Here is a 19982-nt window from a genome sequence, read left to right on the forward strand (position 1 = left end):
GATTACCTGCGAGCGACCTAATGGAACTCATGAATAAAATTGTGCAGATTCAACCCATATGCAGAACCAACTCTTGCGTGTTTACTTAACACAATTGTGTTTGCTAGGCTACATAATCTAATCCATAACATAAATATACGAAGGTGACTGTAGCCTACGACATAACTCATATGACTCAACTCTAATTATCGACAGTCCGCAATTCAGGCCCATCACCTGTGTCAACCGTGCAATCCGAAGCGGGTGGCAATTAAAGGAGGGAAACCTATAAATTCGCGTTTTGCTAAAGAAACTTGTACTAAGTGAGTTGCCGTATCTTTGTGGACGTCGTCAAAACATTGCAGCCAGGTCTGAAACATTACATACTGTTTTAAAATATACACTTAAACGTGTTCATTTAGTTAATAATGTGGTTCATTTAGCCTACGACATAGACATTGATAGATTTTACTGAGCTTGATGTTGTTTACGCCAATTTTGAGAGAAGCCGCTCACGATTTCCCTATGTGATATCCTGGTTGCAGCGTTGCTTGATGAAACTTGCATTGATGCCCAGGCCTCTTGTTGACACACGTCAGAAACTTTTTTTTAAAATCCCCTTAACTGCACCTAACGATGTGTGTTTTATGCCTCCTTAGATGATGGGCACAGACGTCAGCCTAAAAATCAAAAGCGCGCTGCTCCCTTTGATACTGTTCACCGTCCTGTGTGAATGCAAACCCAGCAGCGATGTTCGTTCACTTGCCGGAGTCGCAAGAGAAATATATGGATACAGAGATGTAGCCCAGAAAATCATTGATTTGGCCATCTATGGAAAGGCTCAGAACCGCTCTTATGACCGACTGTCAGCCTTCACGGACACTGTGGGGAACAGGATAAGTGGATCTCAAAACTTGGAACTCGCCATTAAGTATATGTACAACGCTCTAGTTCAGGATGGGTTGGAGAATGTGCATTTGGAACAGGTGAAGATTCCGCACTGGGTTAGGGGCAAGGAGAGCGCAGTGATGGTCCTCCCACGAAATCACACAATGGCTATTCTGGGCCTGGGCAGTAGTGTTGGGACACCCAGCCAAGGTAAGCGGGAACCTGGATCATATTAGCAGGTTATCACCAAAAGCTATTTTTAGGACATGCAAAAACATTTTGGCTCTGTCTGCAGAGGTCATGCAAATTAGCTATGGCCTCTTTCTGTAACTGATCTTGAACTATAGTGCTAGGCTGTGAAGGCAACATTTCTTTGATTACCTGAGTGGAGAACAAGATTTCTCATTCATTAATGTAGTAGTGATGTTGCCAGAGAAATGTCTTTTCTGTCGCTGAAGTGCGCCTACAAATAGAATCCAAAGCTGCCATCTTTGCCCATATAAGGAGTTCTGGGTGTTGATTGACGCCAACTACCTATGGCAAGTTGCATTGTAAGTTAGCTCTGGGATGATAAAGATCAAAATGTGCCATCTTCACCTATCGAAGATCAGTATACACTTGAAGGCAGAGGACAAAACTTGGTAGTGCAAAACGTCTGCCTTTCCAATTTCTTCGTCCCTGTGAGAGTTAAACAGGTGCAAGAATTTAAAATCCCATGTTATTTTCCCATAGAAAAAATATCAAGATACCGGATCTCCTTATTTGGGCAGAGATGGTGGCTTTTTTGTAGGCGAACTTCAGAGGTCTATGGCCCAAACAGGTTTATTGAGGGAGGGACATTGACTCATTGATGTCACCTCTTATGTTGATGCATGTAAAGTTGTTTTCGTTGTTGCATGTTTCCCTCCAATAGGCATTCTTCAATATGGGGGTTCAATGCTTGCCCTGTTGCCCTTACATGGCATTGCGTGTTTTATAATCCCCAACAGGCCTAACTGAATCGCATGACCGAGACCTGTAATTGAACATGTTTCAGATTAGTTCAATTGAGTCTGCCTCGGGGAAGCAAGGTTTTGAACCACCACATTTCTAGAACGTTGTTCTGTGGAGACACACAAGTCATATTGAGCTTTTTGTCAAAAAATGATTTGAGTGGAGGAGAAGGCACTAGCTGAAGATAAAGTCTCTCCAGTTTGGGGCTGCTTGGCTGAGTGGATGCTCTGTTGGAACAATGTGCTTAAAATTCTATCATGCAACTTTGTTAAGGTTAATAGAGATGCACAGGGAAGCCGCAGGAGCAAATCAACACAGAGTGACTTGAACAGAGGAAGAGCAGTTTTTGAGGTCCGAGTATTGTTGGGCAAGACATGTAGGCTATTGGTGAATACGACTGTGAAAATGTTTAATTCAAACAGAAAAGTGCACTAGGGATTTATGGGACTTCTGTATGACTCTAGAGGTCCTGCTTTCATCTCTGCATATTAAACATATTTAATAGCAGCCATAAATGCCTGACTGCATGAACATCAACATCAGTGCTGTTAATGCCACTCTGTGCTTGTACCACAGGAATCGAGGCCGAGGTTCTGGTGGTCGGATCTTTTGAAGAGCTGAGGAGGCGTGCGGGCGATGCCAAGGGCAAGATCGTGGTGTACAATCAGCCGTTCGTCAACTACGGGGAGACTGTGGCCTATCGTGCTAATGGTGCTTCAGAGGCGGCTAAGGTTGGAGCTGTGGCCTCCCTTATCCGCTCCATCACCCCGTTCTCCATCAACAGGTGTGCAGCTACACCTACAGGTTCCCTCACTGCTGATTCTGTTCATCCGCCAAATGCAGAACTCTTAACATGTGGCTTAATAAAAACATGTTTACCTACTAATACAATTAAGAAATGTCTGCATGTGTGCGAGGTAGGGTTTTGTAGTTGGCTAAGAAAAAGGATAGTGTGGTAACAATACACAATATGCCTAAAGTGTTGACGTAAATCTAAAGTTGTGCTTAAACATTATCTATACTCCTGAGGTTTGAGGACTGATTCTCTGCCCTTTTACTTGCCCATGGCTAAAGGGCTATCTGTGCTTATTGGTTAAAGCAATAAGCTTCAAATGTCATCCCTGCCACTGGGTATTTAAGTAAGTATGGTCACAGGGCAAAATTCAATGTGTTGAGGTGCTTAGGAGTTGTAAAAATTCCTGACTTTATGGAGTAAATGCAGTGAAGCGAAATGTATTGTTGGGTATTGTTTTGAGTTTGTAGAGGATTGAAGTATGGTATTCCTCCTTAGCCCACACACTGGTTGGCAGTGGTACCAGCCTGGAGTGGCACAGATCCCCACAGCCTGCATCACTATTGAGGACGCCGAGATGATGGCCAGGATGGCCGGGCGGGGGCAGAAGATCGTGGTGCGCCTCCACATGGGCGCCCAGACGCTCCCTGATGCCGACTCCTTCAATACGGTGGCAGAGCTGGTGGGCAGTGAGCATCCAGAGCAGGTAGGACTACACCACTGATTAGGCCACTCTCTCTCATGACAGCTGGTGGTAATACAATGCAACGTCATCTGTGCGGTAGTTATTTATATTTTTTAAGGTTTCTTTTTTTTTTCTTTTTTTTTAACTGTAGTCCAGTAAGGTAATCAAAATCTGGCTTATTTGATTATTTGCTGCTTTTTGATATTTAAGTGTTTGCTTTCTCGACAAACGTGTGTGTGTGTGTGTGTGTGTGTGTGTGTGTGTGTGTGTGTGTGTGTGTGTGAGTGCCGGTGTAGCATGATGGGTTGTTGAATCTGACACATGCCTGGCCAAGACTAATGCGGCTTGTGGCTGCAGACAGGCCATGCCAGACTCTCGGCGGCAGCATCCGCCAGTGACCGGTGTCACATGCAGTTGGCATGTGTGCTCCTTCTCTCCTCTCATGACGTCGCTGCTGCCACCCCAGGGAACCAATTATGAGGAGCGTATGCTAGTTGCCTGTCAATCAGCGGAAGGTTTCTGGGGTCTGGCTGTCAGATGTATCCATAGGCATACAGTATATGAGCTGTAACCATGGAGTGATTGGATAGTGAGCTCTTTTCAAAGGCTCTGAGAAACTATTTTGCTTTTCATATGATAAGTCTGTTTGAGGGGGGGTGGCATTGATTGGCACTAGGTTTGAGAGCTTGGATATGGATCGGTAGGTTTATCTTTTTAACACAGCTAATCAATCAGTTGAAGTGTTCATTGGGCTGTGTGTGTGTGTCCCTGCTCACTTGTTCTCCCCAACTGGAGATGTCAGAGGGCTCTTGGTGCCTTTAGGGAAAAAAAGGAAGTGTTTGACATTTCAAGTGAAGTGTTTTCCCTATATTTGTCAAAAGCGCTGATTGTGTTAAATAATTGGAGAAGTTGCAGGCATGTAATGCATAAAAGAGCCCGCAGTCTGTTTTCACTTCATTTGTCCTCTATTTGATGAGTCAGAACCACATGGGTTCAGTGGAAAGACGGAAAATTTGAATTTCATGTGTAACCCTTTGTGAGTTATTATTGTGTGGCTTTTATTTTTTAAGTGAGACTCTCTGATGCCTCTCTTAGGCGTACAATGTAATGAACATTTTCATATAGGTACAGTATACCCCCATAGGAAGGGATTATCCATAGTCTGGAATAGGGCTGCACAAATAATCAATTTTTGAATGAAAATCAGAACTTTAAGTAGATTAGCTCATTGCAAAGGCTGCAACTAATCATGTGGCTCCTAAATCTGTCCCAGTAGTTAATCTGGTCACATCTATGATTATCATAACCCTCCTTGTGACAGACAGCTGAAGTCCCCTAAGAGCAGTGCTGTGCATCTTGAGCACATAATCAGCCCAATTTAATGCAGCATTTGGAATATTGAACTGAAGCTTGATTTTATTAGATCACCAATCAAATTGCAGTATCCCTCAAAATCAGATTCCCTTGAATAGTAGAGAGATTTTAGGAACTTTGCTTTGCATCAGTCTCAACAACTTCCCTTACTGTAGGTATTCTAAAGTTACTGTGATTTACAACCTCCTTAAGAACTTTGATTTCTGCCGATGCATCTTCCACTACATTTAGCCCTTCCTCTCAAATGTGCTCTAGCACTCTGGTTGCTGGTATTAAGAATTCTTTCAAGGCATTAAACACACTGTGGCTGATTTCACAGTTCATATCTGTGGGGTCCCTGATGTGTTGGTCCTCTTTGGTTCCAAGCAGACACATCATGGGGGGAGGTGGGTTAAGGGGAGTCTAATGAAGGGAAAAGGCCCTGGGGCAGCATGTGTGGGAAACCTGCTGATGGGGAGTCAGAAGGAGCGTCATGGGGAGGACACAGGGAGTCAGGTGAGGTGAAGAGGGGAGTCTGCTGATACAGAGGTGCAGAGGGGAGTCTGCTGATACAGAGGAGGTGCAGAGGGGAGTGCTGATACAGAGGAGGTGCAGAGGAGAGTCTGCTGATACAGAGGAGTTGAAGAGGGTGGTCTGCTGATACAGAGGAGGTGCAGAGGGTGGTCTGCTGATACAGAGGAGGTGCAGAGGGTGGTCTGCTGATACAGAGGAGGTGCAGAGGGGAGTCTGCTGATACAGAGGAGGTGCAGAGGGGAGTGCTGATACAGAGGAGGTGCAGAGGGGAGTCTGCTGATACAGAGGAGGTGCAGAGGGTGGTCTGCTGATACAGAGGAGGTGCAGAGGGGAGTGCTGATACAGAGGAGGTGCAGACAGGAGGTGTGGTGAGGAGATGGCGGTTCAGAACAAGGTGACGTCAGAGGCGGGCTAATCTCTGTATCAACAGGACATGTTGAGTCACTTCAAGCCATTAATCAAATGTGTGAAAGATTGATTTGTTTTAGCTCTGAGTATATCGTTAATGTCACCGTTATCGTTGATCCTGATCGCGGTACATTATGTGCATTCCCAAAGACTGACCTGAGAACTGGCCCACACTCCTACTGACAGGTTAGATTCCTTATCTCCAACACAACATTGCCTCAGATTTTGTAGTGGGCCTACGGACCATGGGAATCAGCAAGATGTTTGTAACAGCAGACTGAGTAACAGTACCTTCAAGGTGTGTTTGTGAATCATTTTCTTGTTCATCAAGTATACTTTTAGGGATTTCCAGCTCTGCTGAGTTTGGAAATATCTGAATTTGTTGGAATGGGTTGGTCTACGATTGAATTATTTTAAAATGTGTCTTCCCCATATGTCACCCAGAAAAATCTACTTGAATTTGGTAATACTGAGAAACATGCAGTCACCGAAGCCGAAACATGCAGTCACCGAAGTTTCACCGAAGTGAAACTGTGTGCCCTGACTCTGACTTGAATCATCTCATGAGGTCATGAGATTTAGAGGCATCACCTGGTCATGAGACGTAAAAGGACAGGGCCATGCTGTCATGTCCTTAGAGTTGGTTCCTCTTTAGTGAGGGACTACTGTTAGTAAGGCTTCTTTGTCCTTTGACAGATAGCATGACTGCAAATGGCCTGACAATTTGTATTTTGGCATTGGAGACATGTGATATCTTTATAAAATACTGAACTGATGTGTTTGTGTGTGTGCTGTTTATAGTCTCCTTAATGGCGTAATGCCACAGCACAACATTGTACTCAGCTGCTTCAGATTATATTTCCCTTCTCCAAATCTGTTTTCAGTCACGACGTCACTGGTCACGGAGGCGCCCAGCCTGTCCACTGCTATCTGTCTCCACAGTACAGTCTGTACCATACTCACCCATCTGGGCTTGACAAGACCCCCCTTAGATGATATTAACAGGGTGTGCGTGCATGCACATGTGCAATTCGTCTTCATCCGATGAAAAAGGTCATGCAGTGCTGCATAGTGCAATGGCAGCCAGGCTCACCAGGCTCATAGCCAATGTCCAACTCCATTCTCTATTAAAAGTCAAGACGAGTTTGGCACGGTTTTCAAAAGAAGGTAAAAGAACTACGTTGTGTACCTTTACTACACTGCCGGGGCTGTCTGTGTAGGTCTTGATTTTGGAAGCTGGTGTTAATCCTGCTTAAATCCAGTTTAGAAATGCTTTACATCATTAGGTTTACACTGTTATTACTGACCTCTTTAGTTAAAACATGGCATGTCAGCTGTGATCTAAAATGTTAATTCTGCTGAACAGTGCAGGTTCATATCAACAATGGACAGGCACCGATATCAGTGAGGCATTCAGAGTACATTGGAGGCCATAGACTGCAATGTAATGTACTTCTCATTCACACAGTACTTAAACTTACATTTTTCACAATTGCTAAAACACACTTTTTGAAACCCTTCTCCCTTTTCTCAAAAGGGTATAAGTAAATCCCCATTATCAATATTACGTGTGACTGGCGACTGTTGGGAGTTAGTGTCTCTCTCTCCTCCAAGAGTTGGCTAGCTACCATGCCAACTTGCTGCACTTTTGGCTATGCGGTCTTTGTTTTCCTCAAGGAAGCATAAATGCACAAATCAGGTGGTAATATCACACCAGTTATTCTGGATACATATGTATGTAAGCTCTTTGCATTGCAAAGGATACATTTGCATACAAGCTCTTGATGGGCAACCCTGGAATTTCCATCCCCATCAGAGTCCATTGTTGGTAGACTGACATATCCACTCTGCTCTGCAAATCTTCCCTATGGTCTCATTCAGAATGATTCAATTCTGATGAAAAGTCGGCAGTCTACCCGTTACACAATTGGAAGGCAGTCATTTGGAATTACTGCTGCCAGTTATGGAATGGAGTGTGAATCATCCTGCTCTTGTGAAACTGTTTGAGTCTAAATGAGAACATTCTGCTTCCATTTGCTGCTGGACTTCTGGTTGTGACACTTGGGACCTCATCATTCTACTCTGTACATGTAGAAGGTGCTGGACAAACACACCTGGCTTCAGATTATTACATACCACCAGCCCTGCTAGTGTTTCCGTGCCCTCATGTATTATTGAACATGGCCGTCACTGTCTGTCCAAGAGCGAATGCATCACTGCTGTATCAGCTGGGACAGACGCTGGAGTTGAATATGCTCTGGTGCGTTCAGATTGCGTGTCCTGCTAGCAGACTTGGTCTGTAGAGTGAGTCAGAGTTAAATGACTGTTCTCGATCTCCGAGCATCTCTCGTTGCCTCCCCCTGCACACACTGTGCTTTCTGCAAACCTGATTCCCCGTCGGTCTAATTACAGAGCGACTGCACTGTCATCTTCACTACCTACGCCACAATCCTCCCATTGCAGCTGGCTTTGATCCGACAGATCTTCACCAGAACCGATCCAGAGACAGCTCCATGGTCTTGGCTGTCTTAGTTTCAGATGCTCAATTCTTGACTCCTTGACATGTGGTCTGCAACAACTTGGAAGTGAAACCTGGCTAACAGACAAAACCACAGGTTTCAGAGAGGAGTGTGGCTTAAAAGATTTACCAATGTGTTTTTTTCATCGTGGACACTAGGGTTTGTACATTTAACTGAGCCACGGCTTCAGACAGGGCTTCTTAAAAAGTGAGAGGAGTGGTGGGCTTCAGAGCTCTGTGGGAGTAGTAGTTATTGCTGCACTAACATGTCCTTTTGCCACTACATCTCCATTGTCCCCTTTTTCATAAATCACTTGGGATGAAAGAGTCCGCTAAATAACTAAATGGAAATGTAATATAAACAGCAGTCCCTGTACATTCACAGGTGATTGCATTAAAGCTCTTGGTCCCAGTCAGTGGTGTGAGGCATGCTGAAACGGAGATGCTGTACAGAGTAGGAGGAAAAGGCACCGTGTATCTCTAGTCGTTTAATTATGAAAATGAATTTGCCATGCGTTTCCAGCTGGGTCTCTATAGTGGTGCATGTTTGATAAGATAAGGTTTTTCTGCTGTCTGTCCAAGCCTTGAGGTGAAACCTGCATTGATTTCTTTCTCTGGTGGTTAATAATGTAAACACCCTAAAGCTTTGTTTGTTGTGTGTGTTTTTTTTTATTATTTATTCTTAAGCAGCGTTGAAACCAACAGCAGAAAGGAACATTTCATTCTGCACCCTAATCCTAATTTTGGCACCATGTCCACGGGCTATTGCTTGAAAACAGTCCTTAAACAGTTCAGCTGCTGTTTGCTTGTTTAAGCGTTGTGGCTCTCCTTCAGTGCTGTGGTCTTGTGGGGATCTGCCCTGTCATAACCATTAATTTCTGTGGAGAGTGGGGATGGTCTTGGCTTCATAAATAATGCATGGCACACTGATAAAGGCTGAGAATAGAAGAGCCACCAGGGACAAAGCAGGTAGTTTCTAGAAGAATACTGAAGTGTTGTATCCTTGAAAAGCTTTTATGGCTGGGTCTGGTGACTTGCTTCAGATGTGTTGTGATTTTAAATGAAATTTCATCGCAATCATGCTCCCTACTTTTGCCTTGTGAGGAGTCCTTTGCATATTGATGAAGTTATAAATGTCACAGATTTGTCATAACATGCATATTCTGCTTTGTTTTTAATGTGATCTTCTCTCAAGAGCTTTAATCACTTCACAAAGCACTAGCTATACCGGAGTTCTAAAAAAGCTCATATGAATTCATCAAAGTCAAATTAACGCTACATCATATTATTCCTGAATGTGAAGAAGCACAAAGGAATCTCAGTGTTCACTGTGGTCCTCAGGAGTAATATCATTATCTAGGCTACTGTGTAGAGAATACCCCCCCCCCAGTTTATCCATAAAAACAATTGACCACTATTGGAATACATTCTTAGAAATTCTTCAAAACTGCATTGAGCGGCCTGGTGCTTGGACATGTCTTCATCATAATCATGACTCCTTTTCACGGTGTTGTGACTGAGTGTGATGCACTGATCTGTCCGTTTCTCTTCAGCATTGTGTTTTTAGTATACACAACCTCAATTCAGCGTTTATGTTGTGTGACTATTGTATCTCTTGGATCCGTAGACTGAAGGCTCCTGGTTGCGCTGCAGTTTATTTGTCTACATGCTTATTTTTCGATCATCTTCTCCAGCTGCGATGGTCGTTCAGCACCCCCCCCCCCCCCCCCCCCATCTTTTCCCCTGTGCCTCTTCTCCATTTGCAGTGCCTGTGTGGGCTCCAGCATGGGGCTTTTCTGCTTGTTTATATGCCCAGATGACACAAGTGGTTGGTCAGTGTGCGGTGGACGGGGGTGCCTGTTTGTTGCTCCTGGCCAATGATGTATACATGAGCTGCAGCGGAAGAGTCTGCGTTTATACGGCCTCCCCCCCCCCACACACTCATCAGTCACAACGTGGCAGCCGGCGGAGCTCCGGCCGCGACCGCTCGCTCTCCCGCTGAGTGGTGGACGAGGACGGACGCGTCCTAATGCCCAACATGTGCTCAGCGATTTGTTTAGAATGCGTAGAGGGAGTTAGTGTGGGAATGGAAGTTGTGTCACTGCCTTGAGTCATACAGACGAGTGAGCATACATGTGTTTGATCATCAGTTCAGCTGTAGTCTCTTGCGGAACTAGCAGGCCTATGACCGAGAGAGTTTACGTAGAACTCGGCGCAAATATTGAGAAACGTAGTCACTTTTTTTTTTTTTTCCCTAGTTGTTCTGGTTCTTGTGCAATGGGAGGACATTTACATTGTGACCATCCCAAGCCTTGAGCTCCTGTGTTTCACCATCCTGTATCACTGGGTGGTGGCACCACAGCCCCTGAAAGTCCTGCCTCTATAAGCAGCTGTGATGAATGCTGGTGGAAACCCTTAGCACAGCCGTTTCAGGCCCACTCGTCATGTGCGCTGGTGGGTGTTTTTGACATCACTGTGATTGCCCATGATTCACAGCTCCGTCGCCTGGCTGAAGAGCCTTTGGTTGCAGCAGTATTATAGTACAGTACATCGACTTCACTGCCTAGTTTCACTACAAATGTCCTTTGCTGTGTGCCTCAGGGCAAACCTGTGCTGTGAGTAAGGTGGTGGGGAGCGGGGCTGGGTTTGGCCTGTAGAACTCTATCAGATGACTTGGCAGAGATCTTGGCTCCGACAAAAGAATGTGAACGCTAATGCCTGGTTTAAAACCAAGCCTTTAGTGCATGTTCGCAAGGCCACTCTGTAAAAGGTTAGGTTCAACACAGGACATGAATGCCGAAAAGCACTTACTGTAGCAACTTGTGTTTGTTGTGTGAGTCAGTATGGTGTAGCTAGGGGAAGTGGTGTGGGTCCTCCGTATGTTCGTCTGCATGTGGTTCCCCTCATCAGATGTGCATGCGTACATCCTGAAGGACTACATGTATGAACCTCTTCACCTACTCGCTTTCTCTTTTTAACCCAGGACTGTGTAAATAACTGTAGAGCACATTTGGTTAGCAGCAGCAGCAGTATGGCCACTGCCTGATAAGAAAAGTGACTGAAGAAATGGCTCTTAGCTGTACACCGAGCGCCTCCACTGTGCAGTCGGCAGATGCTGTACTCCCAAGAGAATATGTTGAATTTGAACACTCCTGAGGGATGGTGGGACACCATGACCCACCTCGCTGAGCTACTGCCCGGTCTGGTTGTGGAAGTCTTCAAGTGCCCTGGCACACCTGGGCCTGGACACACTAATGGCTAGATGGGACTCAGGTGGCACAGCAGCGCCAGAGGACTGTGTGTGTGTCATGATTGAAGAAAGGCTAATGACCAGATGTCACTCATTCAAAACCACACCAACTGCTATCCCAAAATGTCCAGTGCCTACACGCTGATCAATACAATCCCCAAACTGTGTACTTACGTAATCCAGTATGATGTGTGCAGTGCAGAAAAAGAAGTCTATTCATAGGTGGACTTTGGCCTACCAATGTGTCTGTCTTAACCAAGTGCTCAAACCAAGGATGTGTAGAGATGGCTTGTCCAATGCATCGGCTTGCTCGTGTGAGCTTTTTTAGATGGTTGTAAGATCCACTGATTTGAGGTGACCTGTTGACTGGTGTGTGTTGGTGTGATGCAGTGTTGCTTAAGGGAAGTGTGGGGGTTGCTGTTCCTGGAACCTCTGTGGCTTTTCTGTGGGAGAGAGGGGGGGGAGAGACAGGCACTCTGTCTACAGGCTTATTTATGATCGCTAGCTCCATAATTACTATTCCCTCAAAAATGTGGGGGCTGCATATTAGGAAATGGCCAGTCTATGGTGTGTTTATTCACGGTCACCCAAATGTTTTTTTGGACTTTGGTGTGTGTTTTGTATTCCAGCTGAGTGTGCGTATGTGTCGGTCAGGTCATCTATGGTGTAGGTGTATTTTGTCCTCTCTAAAAGGCACATTGTGTTCATTCTTTCAACTCCTGGAAAGACTACCTGCCCATAATGTTTTTGTGAAGGAAAGCGTGTTCAGTACGATGTGTTCCAGCTGACTTATGAGGTGCTCCTATCATAATTGTTCCCATAAGGGGCATGCGGACGGTATTGTCTTAAGGCATACCAAAGGCCTTGCCCATGCAGGATCACGTTCACTTTCAACCAGCCCCAGTTTCATAAAGTTCTACTGTGAATATTCCGCAGGCAATTGCACTTTAATCTAAAAAAATTGTCACATTTCCATTCCATTCAAATTGTTTTCTCTTACTTGAAGATGAGATGCAAAATCTTAGATAGTTACTTTTACAGTTCAGTACAGTTCAAACTCAAGTATTTCACTACACCTTTTCCTTCCCCAATGCCAATGGACAACTGTATAGTGTGTTACCGATACAGTGGATGACTCAAAAATGGAACATTTATCAAAGGGCCAATGTCATGGAGAGCAGCCTTCTACAGGGTCTTTGGGTAGAATCGTGACCTCTCACTTTGACCGTGAACACAGAATGGTATTTTAATGCAAAGCATACAGTACCTTTGAAAACGGCTCCTGCCACTGAAGCCCTCCTGTTCCCATTCAGTTCTTGTCCTATTCATTTCTATTGCCTATTTGAATTCACTGGGTGGTGTGTGAGACTCTGACGAGTGTCAGAGGATGTACTGTACAAAGCGGTGCGCCATGTGCCTCTGTTCTCCTCTCGAGACCTTTCTCCGCATCTCTGCCCTTGTGCTCGGCTGGCCACCCGGAACACCACTTTCCCAATTACATTCTAAAGCCTTTTAATTAACCACCCAATCCGCGCAGACACTTATCTTTGACATTCGTAGGCTTAATAAGGACAAGGAGCTGCTAGAATCAGCTTAAGCTCAACGTCCACCCTGAACTGTGTGTCAGACAGGGTGTCAAGTTTTGATTGCGGGAGAGAAACGCCGATCATTACAAGGTATTACTGTGTCCTCTTTATCCCCAAGTTCAACATCAGCTGCTTAGAGGCCCTTGCTGAAGTTTGGCCATGACCGCAGCAGCAATTAAAGTTTGGTTCCCGTCTGCTTTTGTACACTAAAGGATGTTTACCTTCAAGGGCTCGTTCCACATGAAAGTGACTCATCAGGCTTTGCCAAGCCAGTGGACGTTTTGTGGCTCCTGAGACACTTTTTAGACAAGTGTCCAGTGTGTGTCCTGGCCAAAGAGTACATCCAAATTTATGTGCCTTCACACATGCCTTGTAAAGAGGCTCTAATGGAGCCTTGTAGAATTCTCAGTAGATTTGTAAGGTGTGTGTGTGAGACCGTGTGTCCTCCTTTATGCAAATATTTCACAATGGGAGTAATGTACTTTACGGTAATCTTATACACACCACTACCAGTAGCTCACTGTGCTGTGTGTGAGTGTTGTGTTGTGGCTGTCCTATTGGGTCAGTTGGTACATATTTATGACTTGAATATACACTTTCTATTCTGTTCAATAATTTAAATATACATGTGTTAAAGGCAAGTCTCTGCTTATAATGGTAAGCAGAGAATCTCATGTACTGGGAATATATTTTAAGAACAGATGAAGTGTTTATGGTCTCAAGTCGTTGTTCCAAATTGTAATCACGCAGCAATTCAGCATACAGGTTCCATTAAAACATGAATGGCTTTAATTTTACACATGAGACGGTAAAATGTCTGCAGTGCAGCACTTTTCCTGAGTTGCAGAGCTCTGCGCATCCCACTTATTTTGCTGCGATGTCTGGCTACAGGAGCCCCACACAGACCCCCAATACCCACAGGACTGCTGATCAACAACCCTTTGTTCTCCGTTGCCCCAGCAACTACACCTTGGACTTTACATATGAATAATGTAGTGAGTGAGGGGGGGATACAGGAAGTTGTATGCAAGGCGAGAGGCACACTGGACTCTGATCTTTACAGGAAGATGACCACGTACAAAGAAACTTGTTTGTCATTACATACTCTGATTCCCCCCTGACTAGTTCATACAGCCAAAGTTTGTGTAAGAAATACTGTAGCGCGGAGAGCAGCGCCAGTGGGGAGGGCTAATGGCCGCTAGTGCAGGCTGACCTGACACAAGTTTATCTGGAACTGCCTCAGATTCTGTCACTGAGGAAGAATTTGAAAGATAAGATGTGGAGAATTAAGCCAGGCCTTGTTTAATGCCATATCTGGGTTGGACACAGCCAAGGCTCTGCTGTTACACTAACTCTTGAAGTTCTGTCATTTTAGGAGGCCTATTTGCAATTCTCTTTGAACAATTCAAGTCAAGCGCCACACAGGGATTTTTTTTTCTTCATTCTCCACTTCTAACCACTAAAGTTTTCCTCGGGGAAGAGAGCCCTAAGGCTCAATTGACAGTTCTAGCAGCATTGTTTTTGTATGTCTTTTCTAAAGATTATATTTTGTTTTGAATAATGACTGTTAAAAAAAGTCTTGGCCATGAGGGTGGGAGTGGTGGGCAGTCTGCTGCCTGTGTTGTGCTGTGCTGTGCTGCGCTGGCTGGCTCTGCCCTCCAACATACTGGTGGCTCCCTCGTGATGAATGAATCTTGCAGGATGTTGGATTTGGAGCTCCAAGAATCACACTGTGGAGACGGCCAAGACTGTCCTCTGTGCGTATGCATGACGAAATATCTGGCAGCCCCCAAAGTATCTGGCAACCCCCAGAGAACCCAAGAGACCAAAAAAGATGTACCCTGGCATCCTGGCTCTGCGTCTGTAGCAGCAGTAGGCAATACAGGAACACTTCTACTCTCCTCCTGCTGCTCACTACTCGTACTCCTCAATGGCTCATCTGCGATCAAAGGCAGTTGCTACAAGTTACTGATGGCGATTTAGTTGTCAATGATGAATGAATGGTAGTTCATAAAATGTTACACTTAATATTGATGAACTAATTTGATCTTGAATTGAGCATCTCCGCCTCTGCCATCTCTACATCTTAATGAAGACTTGATGAATTGGAAGCTTGCAGTCTCTTGGGGCCCCTTAGTGCTAGACCTGTGCACTGGAACATATTCTGTGGTCATGGCAATTAGCCAGTCGTTTTATGCTCATTATCTGTTTGGCCTTTTCCCTCCATGGATTTTTTTAAACAGTCATAACCAGTTATTCCATGGAGGCACTGTAATCAATCACATTTTGTTTTTGTCCTTTTGTTCATGTTTGTCAACTTCGTGTTGACGTTTCCCATATATATTCATTGTCAACAGCCTCACCCCTGTGTGTCCAGAATGAGCCAACATCTGGAACATTCTTGTGTGTTGAGTGCACTCGGTCCTTTTTCGTAATATCTGTGTGCCGAGTCGCCTTCTGTGTTGTGTTTTAGTCAGATGGCTGTACTGTGCTGTGCTGTGCTGTGTGGATGATGTGGTGCGAGTGGAGCTAACTGGGCCTCTCTCTGAAGGCCGTGCTCGAGTGGCTCCTGCGGGTGCTGCTGGTGACCCCTGGCAGGAGACGACGCGGCGCTGTGCTGTGTGGCGCTGCGCTGTGTGCTCTGTGGAGCCCCCCTGCTGGCCCACACACTTCACACACTCCGCTTCTTATCTCCTCACTGACACCCAGGCAGCCAGCATCATTAGAGATTGAGAACATGCACTTTCGGACTGCTCTGGGCAGGTTGTTGCCTACTGCATGTCTTTTAATCACGTTTCTAAGCCGGAGAGAGTACAGTAGCTCTAATCTGATCTAGCTCCCCTTTGGTGCTGTTCCAGTCATCTACAGTAGTTAGGTCAGCAAGTGTGTAGTGTGGGCCAAGTCTATAGGTTCTTGCACTGCACACCGTTCCATTGAAGTATGTTATGGCAAAAGCCTTGATCTTTGAATGTTGCACACCGAGATGAACAGGTGCTATTTTTATGTGTACTGTGTGTGTGGGGGGGGGGGGGCAGGGTGTGTGTGTGTGTGTGTGTGTGTGTTTGTGGGGTGTGTGTGTGTTTTGATTCAGTTCTCTCTCTCCCGCTCAGGTGGTGCTGCTGAGTGGACACCTGGACAGCTGGGACGTGGGTCAGGGCGCCATGGACGACGGCGGCGGTGTGGCCATCTCTTGGGAGGCCCTGAGTCTGCTCCGAGACCTTGGTGAGCTTGTTTACTTTCAAGCTGGTTACAATTGTTTAGCTTTTGTCAGATGTCCGTTACTGTAGGCCTTGCAAGTAGCCATTTTGCCACCATGTTGTCGGAGTGTGTCAAAGTTTGGAGGCCCATTTGGTGAACTGAAAAATGTGTTCCAGTGGAGAACTTTTTTGACGTGTGCTATGAGCTCCGCTCGCGTGGGCTTCAGACGCTGGGTCCTGTCTGGACCCTACGGGACCAACTGGGCACAGATTGGGTTCTGGCTCAAGATGATTCTCGGAGAGAGGAAGACCAGAGGGCCACAGACCTTCATTTTACCACTCTTCCATAAAGCTCCACATTATGCTGATTAACTTCCAAGTGTCTGCGGGAGGACCAGCACTGTGAAGGGAATAAAAGACTGGCTTCACCTCTATCCAAACCCTAATCACCTCATTTTCAATCTCCCCTAGAGGACCACTGGAGCAGAGCCTTTGTAAAGCGGTGTGCTCCTGTGTTGTGAGCGTGGTTATGGAAGAGTGTGCTGTTGCTGTGCTGAACAATCTGCTCTGTCTGTAGGCTTGCGTCCAAAGAGAACAATCCGGATGGTGCTCTGGACTGCTGAAGAACCGGGTGGTGTTGGGGCCAGCCAGTACTTTGAGAGACATAAGGTAAAGCAATGATTGATCTCTATTGAAAAAATATGTTTTTGTTGTTTCTTGATCCTTACAGGTTGTTGACATGGTGACTTAACCCTGTGCCAGGAAAACTCACTTTATTTGGATGACTCCAATCATTCTGTAGCGTCATGGGAATGCTCCACTCGCCACTAAAGAGCTCCAAAATGCCATTTTCCTCGGCCTGGCTCTTAACTGTAGCATCCTCTACTTCTAAACGACATTATGGACCAGTAGCTCCTTTAATGGGAATTTCAACAGTTAAGTACATTTGTCAGGGCTGAGGACCGTACTGAAATGCGCTGTGGCATGAAATGATTAACAAAGCCATTGCATAGCCAGCCACACTGTAACCGTATCCCCCCTCCTGAAGCTTTGTGGCTTGGGTGCGTTTCATTGGGATGCTGGGGGCTAATCAGCCAGGCCAGTGGTGTGGGGCCAGAGAGGGCTTGGGTTCTGGAGCTGGCGGCTGACCCACATGCTCTGCTGCTCTCTCCCATGAGGGGGTGGATTACAGTTCCTCCGATCCCTCCTTCTTCGCCGTGGAGCCTGGAGTCTGAAGCGAGCAGACTTTACATAGGCTCTCTGGAATGAGGTGACCGATATGTGATTTGCCCAAGTCCTCATTTCAGCCTTTTTTTTTTTTTTTTTGTTAAATGGAGAAGCCATAAGTCAAGATTCTGTTTGGCAGTCATCCACCCTGTTGCTATGAACAAGCATGGTCAGTTAGGACCGTAACATTGATGCATCACACCATGTTTGTGTAACAGATTGGAATTGGTAGGAACTATATATTAATGAAGACTGCCTGAATGTCTGCCATTATTCTCACAGCCAAGGTTCTGTTCAGGAACAGGCAACATATTTGAGCATTGAAGCTTTGCTATAATGATTCCTTGACGTCTCTCTTGCGTTTCCTTTTTCAAGGGAAACATCTCCAACTTTGACCTGGTAATGGAGTCGGACTTGGGCACCTTCGCCCCTCTGGGCCTTCAGTTCACCGGCAGCAAGCAGGCCCAGGCCATCATGCAGGAAGTGGTGGGGCTGCTGGCGCCCATTAACACCACGGCCCTGGAGGAGCACGGCGAGGGCACGGATATAAACATGTGGATGGAGGCAGGCGTGCCAGGTGAGTCTGAACGCTGAGGTGTGTTTGTTTGAACCCTCGATGGCTGAGGTGTGTTTGTTTGAACTCTCGAGGCGAGATCATAAAAGGGAAGAGTGGACCGCTTGTGCTAATGGAACATTTTGGGTGAGTATTTGCCCTCTGCCCGTGGCTGCCTCGCGGCTGTTTCAATAAGCTCTTTTTTTAGGGACGGGCAAGGACAACCCGCAGTGTCTCCGCGGTGACGTTATTAGCGGAGCTAGCTGTTATGGGAGTGCTGTGAGGCAGAAACCAACTGTGCTCTGAACTCTTTACCGTCTCTAATTTTACATTATAGCCTGATCCTATTGTAAATGCTCTGCCTGTAAGCTTTTAATGTGCTAACCTGGCTGTAGGCACCTCACAGGAACCTTGTTAATTAAACCGTTGGAGTGTTCCGTAGGCTACCTGCACATTCATATCAGCCTCCCCTAGTTCTATACGTAATGGCACTTTAGCTCACATTTGGAAAGTGCCCTTTGTTGGGAAGTGGTAGAAATGTAGGCGATGTGCTCAGACTATTCAAAGCTGACATGTTAAACAAACGAATCACAGGACCAGCTGCATAAACATCTCCCAGTGCAAAAATGTCTGACTTTAAATAATTTCCCTCCAGTCGTAGGATTTCTTTGGCATATACGTGTCAATTAGTGTGCAGTTGAGTCCGAGGGCCTGGAGGCGTACTGGTCCACAGTGCTCCGGCTCCATGGGAATCCCTCAGTCCTGTGGCGCTCCGCTCCCATCCCCAGCTTGGTGCTGATCAGCTTGGAAAAAGAGCAGTGCCACAACAAGCTGTCTCTTATTATGGCATGGGGGGTGAGGGGGGGTCACACAGGCATTTCTTTCTGTTTCTGAAATGGGAAGAAACATGAAGGGGTGGTTATTGATGCTTCTGGATTAAGCGCTTTCCATATGGAAACAGTAGAGATCTCGGCAAATGAAAGTTTTAAGTGCAACCACATGCGCTAGCTCTTGTTTGAATACATCCTTTCCTGTACACTTTCACTGGCCCCTAAAAAGAGCACTTAAGACTGTAAACCAACTTTGTTGTGTAGACAACTTGTCTGCCCCCTGAAAAGACAGAATGGAAAACCAGTGTTGTAAAGATAGCGCAGCATCTCTGATGGCATTCTCTGCAAGGACGCTGGGATCTACAAGTAACTGCTGAACAGTGTTGAGCATTTCAATAAGCTGGCAGGATGGCGGCAGGATGCAGTGCTGAAATTCAATAGACCTCTTCCATGGTTCCAATGCCCTTCCTATGATTCAGTTATCACCGTTTTGTGTGAAATTGAACCCCTTCTCTGACTGACTGCATCTCTGTGTGCGTGTGCTTCCCAGGGGCAAGCCTTCACACGGCCGACTCCAAGTACTTCTGGTTCCACCACACTGAAGCGGACACCATGACCGTGCAGAGCCCGCTGGAGATGAACCTGTGCTCAGCCCTGTGGGCTGTAGTGGCCTACGTGGTGGCTGACCTGGACGAGATGCTCCCACGGTAGCGCTGGACAAGGGGAGGACTCACCGCTCAATCTTCTCATTCCTTCACCTTTTTATCAGCACTCCACATTTAATAATGCCTTCCTCTGGGTCCATTTGTATTCTGGGACCAGAGGTCATTTGACTGGACACGAGCACTATGTTTTTCCTTTTGTAACCTATCGGAATATAGGACTGTACAGCTGCAGGAACCCTGCAGAGCTTTGACTAGAGAACTATAAAGATGAAATAAAATCAATGTTGTCAAAGGCAGATTGTAAGTTGTCCATCTCTGTGGAAGTGAGGATGTGAAGTCTGTACAACACCACACCGTCTATCTGTTGCTGGGGCCTTCCAAATAGACCATGCCCATACACTGATTTGGTGAAAATCTAGCGGAAGGCAAATATTGCAGTAACTCGCCAAAGAACACCCCGTACCCATCCAAAACATTTGAGCTGGCACAAGCGAGCTTGAGAACAGATGGACATGACGCCACT

At 45.9% G+C, this 19982-nt stretch overlaps 1 protein-coding gene across 1 annotated transcript; it reads left to right on the forward strand.

The window, feature by feature from the left end:
- Positions 1–258: 258 nt before the first annotated feature.
- On the forward strand, positions 259–19755 carry LOC134083320 (carboxypeptidase Q-like). The gene is made up of 8 exons (XM_062539604.1): positions 259–348; positions 639–1077; positions 2437–2644; positions 3152–3359; positions 16098–16209; positions 16762–16853; positions 17787–17988; positions 19345–19755. Exons 2-8 carry the CDS (start codon positions 639–641, stop codon positions 19503–19505), a joined length of 1422 nt encoding a protein of 473 aa, XP_062395588.1. The 5' UTR covers positions 259–348; the 3' UTR covers positions 19506–19755.
- Positions 19756–19982: the final 227 nt, after the last annotated feature.

Source organism: Sardina pilchardus, chromosome 6, assembly GCF_963854185.1.
Source record: "Sardina pilchardus chromosome 6, fSarPil1.1, whole genome shotgun sequence".
Classification (NCBI taxonomy): Eukaryota; Metazoa; Chordata; class Actinopteri; order Clupeiformes; family Clupeidae; genus Sardina; species Sardina pilchardus.